Here is a 5,598-nt window from a genome sequence, read left to right on the forward strand (position 1 = left end):
ACCATGTGTGCCCTCTCGTTTGCGAGGTGAAGCCAACGTGCCGGCACGACACGGGCCGCCACGGGTCAGGCCCACTTAGGCGCGTGTCGTGTCCGGGCCAGCCCGTTGGCCACCTATGGATCCACCTGTAAGTGACACATGTGCAGGGCACGCATGAGTCCTTTCTCTATTACCCGAAAGCAAAAGTTATTCTCAAAAAAAAAAAGCAAAAGCTCGATGCCGGTGCACACACTACTGTAAACACGGTTGTCTCAAAAAAAAAAAAACCTAGTGTAAACACGGCCGTAAGTCGGCCTAGTCTCTTGCTCTGCGGTGAGGACGAACTTGCATATGGTGCGACGGATGCGCATGGGCTGGGGGTAATGATTTGCAGAGCTTCTACCTCGAGAACAAGTGTCACACGGGGCCGGAAAATGGCAGGGTGGTAGAGAGAAAGAGATTGTTACCGGGGGCTCGACGGCGCCACGCCTCCCGATCTCCTCCGCCGCCTACCGACCGACAGCGGTGCCTCCGCCTCCCTCCGGTGAAGCTCCCCCGAGCGCTGCGCCTCCAGGTCCCTCTGCCCTCCGGCGACGGCCGACGGCCCGGCGGCCGCCCCCCTTGCCCCTAGCTCCACCCCGCCTGAAGCTCCCGCCCCCTCCGGCGACGGCGACGCGACGGCCCGGCGGTCGTCTTCCTCCTCCGTCGACCAGGTTAGCCCCCTCCTCTTCCTCCTCTTTCTCGCCCCGCTGAGCAGCGCTTCCGTGCCTCGCCTCCGGTAGGCTCGAGCCGAAGTTGGATCTGCGGCACATGCAGCTCCCACTCGAACCCTGTATTTCGCAGCTCACAGCAGAATACGCCCAGCTCCAAGGCCGGGGACAGAAGGTGGTCTGTTCCCTCCCTTTACTGCTGTCCTCTTCTTGCGATTGTGATGCCGCCACTTGTTGCGTTTCTCGGAGCGCTGTGTTGTTTTCTGCTCGTTTGTTGCTTGTTCCTCCTCTAGTCTGTTCGTCTTCTCCTGATTCACCCCCAAAATTCGCCCCTTCCCAGACTTACTTCTTGTTCTTCTCCCTTTAGCTCGCCTCTGGGATTCTTTCTTTGCCGCAGGGAGTGAGCAATTGAAATCAAAACGTCACTCTTTCGCCTCGATTTGTTTGCTTCATTGCAGCCCACTAGTCCAATCCATCCAGCGATGGATCGATTGAGTTCCTTTTTTTCAGCTAAAGGTGCGAGAGCAGCTTATCACATCCTAACCAATTCAGCTTATACAGATGTGAAAGCATTGCTACCATTTCACATTATTAATGTTTCCCCAATGTACATTCGTATTTCAGGGCTCAGGGGTTATTTTTGTTGGTAAAATTAGTTGTTTATGTTCTTGTTGAGTGGCTGAAATAATGCATGAGGTGTTGATATTTCAGGTTTGATCAGGAGTTTGTAAGAAGCTCCTGGATTATAACTGATCAGATGCTTGGGCACAACAATATGTCGCCCAACAGACTAGAGGTCGTGCTGATGCTGTTGATGCTCATGGTTTACAATGCTTCAGGTACTCTTAACACATGGATGTTGTTTTAAATTACATGAGTGCTTTCAACATGGTTAGTATGCTTAATTGTGTTAATGCAATCTGATTTCCCAGTGTGCCAGTGCCTAGTTTGAGGAAAACATAATTTATTGTTCTGAACTGAAGAAAATAGAAGATAGTGCATACAAACATACATCCTTTTTTGTATTATATTTTCCTTCACATAAATTTGTTACTGTTCTCTGTTCTATGTAGGAGCATTTGTTGGTATCAACATTGGCACTAACGTGTCAGACCTGCCATCAGCATCAGACATAGTCTCCATCCTTAAAGCCAAGAAGATTCAACATGTTCGCTTGGTTGATTCAAACCATGAGATGCTAGTCGCCCTTGCAAACACTGGAATTGAAGTGATGGTTGGTGTGCCAAATAATGAGCTGCTCCGTGTGGGGCAATCTCGTCCGACAGCTGCTGATTGGATTAACAAGAATGTTGCTGCCTACATTCCAGCAACAAACATCACGTATATTGCCGTGGGTGATGAGATTCTTACTACTGTCCCAAATGCAGCTCTTGTTCTAGTACCTGCATTGCAATTCCTCCAATCAGCACTGTTGGCTGCAAACCTCAATACCCAGGTGAAACTATCAAGTCCTCATTCAATGGATATGATCTCTAAGGCATTTCCTCCCTCTGCTGCCACTTTCAACTCGACATGGAGCTCAATAATGTTACAGTATCTTGGATTTCTGAAGAGGACAGGATCTTCCTTCATGCTGAATGCTCAACCGTACTATGGCTATGTGAAAGGGCAAGGTGTATTCCCTTTAGAGTATGCCCTGTTTCGATCACTCAATCCCAACAGTCAGATTGCAGATCCGAACACCAATTTGTTCTATACCAATATGTTTGATGCTATGGTTGATGCCACATACAACTCAATGAAAGCAATGAATTTCACCGATATTCCTGTAATGGTCACAGCTTCTGGTTGGCCATGGCATAGTGCACGCAAAGAACCGGCTGCGGATGTTGATAATGCTCTGGCCTACAATACAAATCTCATACGCCATGTACTAAATAACTCTGGTACCCCTAGCCAGCCAAATAATCAAGTAAGCACATACCTGTTTGAGTTGTTCAGCGAGGATCTTCGGTCAGGATCTGTTTCGGGGGAAAGTTGGGGGATTATGTTTACCAATGCAAGTGCAGTGTACTCCCTGACATTTGAAGATGTGGCTACAGCTAGTACTGATTCACCGGCTCTGCACGGGATGTTTTGTGTGGCAAATTCAAGTGCACCCCATAGTGCATTGAAGCAAAGTTTGGATTGGGCATGTGGCCCTGGTTCTGCAAACTGCAGCGCAATTCAACCTGGGCAGCCGTGCTACAAACCAGATGACATTGTAGCTGTTGCTTCGTATGCTTTCAATGATTATTATCATAGAACGCAAGCAAGTGGAGGAACATGTAACTTTAATAGCACAGCAACGATATCATCTACGGATCCAAGTAAGCTAAATTTCCTCCTGAGTATTCATGTATTAGCTAGTAGGTACTGCCATAGTAGAACTAACTACAGAATCAATCAGTAGATGCAGGTTTGAGTATTCCCTTATGGTTGGCATTTCATATAAAATTATTATCGTTGGTCTCACTATCTCAACACTAAAAAGGAGATTTCATATGACCTGATTGGCTGATTTACTACTTGTGTGTAACACTTTGTGCAACCTTTAGCAATCTTTATTCTTCGTTCATCCTCTAGTACTAGGGGTGAAACAGAAAGCTTTTTGTATCCTGTGGAAAGTGCGGTGCAGATTTTTACAAGTTTCACCTAATCATTAGCCATCATAGCTCCTCTGATCTGTGTATTTGCTCTATTCTGTTATCTGAGTCCTTAATCTGCCATCAAAAATTTATTGCATCTTAGTGTAAGTTTTCCTTGAAGACTTTATGCTAATTAGTCTGGTAGGTTGAGCTAAGAAGCTCAATTGCTGCTCTGTCTCTAAGATTCTGCCGATGCACGCCTGCACAGAAACTTGTATGCAAATGATGCCTAATTGGCAAATCTTCCTGTTTTTAGTCACAAGGAATGGTCAGACGTGTCAGTAAGAAGTGGCAAACTTTACCTGCCCTCTCACATGTTAGAATCGACATGGTTTTTACATGCCTTCTTGGCATACGGCATATATTAGCAGAAGGTTGCTTTGGTCCAAACAGAACTGAAAGTAGCTTAATTGTGGAAGTATTGGTTTGACCATTCCTGATGACTTGGCTTGTTTATTCTCCATACGGCTTAGACACTATTGGAAACCAACCAGCAAGATTCAGATGCTATTGTTTATTCTCCACGCGGCTCAGACACTATTGGAAACCAATACAAGGATAACAGATCTATGGTTGTAGTACTGAATGTACATGTTTGTTATGTATATCGAATGAGGCATATTATAAACCATGCGTAGGAGTCCGAAGCCAATCATCTGATCTGCTCATGCTAATATATAGAAACCATATACCATTAGTTGGTTAGAAAATCGCGACAGTCATCCTGTAGTTACTCACATTTTGATATATGGTTCTGTCTTGTTATTCAAGTGTTCGCTGTTACAATATTGCAATTACCGCTTTGGTGTGTGACATGAGCCTAAACAAAGTTTCCCCTGAATTTAAACTTGCAGGCCATGGTTCATGTAAATTTGCAGGAAGGTGAGTCGTAGTTCTTCGGTGTGTTCTTGTAAGTTCAAACTTCTATCGTTGTTCTATACTAACAATGAGGTTTGGTTCTATCTGCAGCACCGGTGTCAATGGCAGTGGTATGGCTTCTGGACCTGTGAGCCAAGATAGTTCCGCTTCACAATCTCAATCTTTCTGGTTGACTTGGCTAATCGCCATGCTGCTGCCTGTTCTACTTCTCATGTAAAACATTGTAACCGAACGTTGTATTTTGGATGAGATGCGTGAGATTTGTTGCGCCTCTTGTTGTTAGATAGAAAGGGGGCCCATTTGTCTCACTTTATTGAGGTGGTAAATGCCATGTACTCCCTCTGTAAATAAATATAAGACCTTTTAGATCACTACTTTAGTGATCTAAAACGTCTTATATTTGTTTACACAGGGAGTGTCTCTCAATTTTAGTTGTACTAGAAATGAACAGGCAAGGTGCACTAACTTTCAATGTCAAGCTGGGAAACTTCAATTGTCCTATAGAAATGAACAGGCAAGGTGCAATCCTTTTGCATGAAAGGTTTCGCACCTCTTGCTAGTTTTGTTTAGGGTCTGAGTGTTGGCGTGAAGGTCAACAATGATATATGTCATTACCTCTGGGCCAAAACAAAGGCGACAAGGAGACCCGTTGTGGCTGAGGCCTCCTTTGGTTTAGAGGAATTTCATAGGAATTTTAGAGGATAGGATTCTTATAGGATTTTTTCCTTTAGAACCCTTTGGTTCATAGGAATGGATTCCTATTCCTACAAAGGATTGGTTCCTATCCTCCACGTTTCATAGGAAAATAAAAAAGAGCCTAGACTCAATGGAAAAATTCCTTTGGTGTCAACCAAATGACATCTTGTTTCCTATTCCTACTCATAGGATTTGAGATACATGTCATCTCATTTCCTATAAGATTCCTATTCCTATGATAATCCTATCCTATGAACCAAAAGAGGCTTGATTGTTTTTGATATTGCCGCGGATATGTTAGCCACTCTCATAGCACGGGATTGATCCGGTTGTGCGCTCCCTTATCTTCGGCCTGTGAGGCTTCATGAGAGTGTGACGTGAAGCTTCACTTTATTGACGGGGTCATGGGACATTAAATATAGATTTCCATTGCACTGACAGAAGTGAAGAAAGTCATGATGGCTGCGATCGAAGGTTTGCAATGGTGTAGAGGTGCTTTGGTGCCGATGAAGAATGACGGCACAGGTTCTTCCTGTGCGTCGGGTGTTGATGAATTGCTGCAGCGTTCTTGGCAAGAGGGGGCGGCAGCACAGGTGAACTGCATTTTGTTGTAGTGCTCCTCGAGCACCGAGTCACGATTTACAGGATGAAAGCCCAAGGTCTGGCCTTTATTGGATGTGCCTGGC

The 5,598-nt window shown here is 45.1% G+C and overlaps 1 protein-coding gene across 1 annotated transcript; it reads left to right on the forward strand.

Moving 5' to 3' along the window:
• The first annotated feature begins 261 nt into the window (after positions 1–261).
• LOC125508836 (glucan endo-1,3-beta-glucosidase 4-like) lies at positions 262–4,709 on the forward strand. The gene is made up of 5 exons (XM_048673631.1): positions 262–692; positions 1,401–1,528; positions 1,763–3,019; positions 4,192–4,219; positions 4,307–4,709. The coding sequence occupies exons 2-5, from the start codon at positions 1,447–1,449 to the stop codon at positions 4,431–4,433; spliced, it is 1,494 nt and encodes a 497-aa protein (XP_048529588.1). The 5' UTR covers positions 262–692; positions 1,401–1,446; the 3' UTR covers positions 4,434–4,709.
• Positions 4,710–5,598: the final 889 nt, after the last annotated feature.

This window comes from Triticum urartu, chromosome 5, assembly GCF_003073215.2.
Source record: "Triticum urartu cultivar G1812 chromosome 5, Tu2.1, whole genome shotgun sequence".
Taxonomy (NCBI): domain Eukaryota; kingdom Viridiplantae; phylum Streptophyta; class Magnoliopsida; order Poales; family Poaceae; genus Triticum; species Triticum urartu.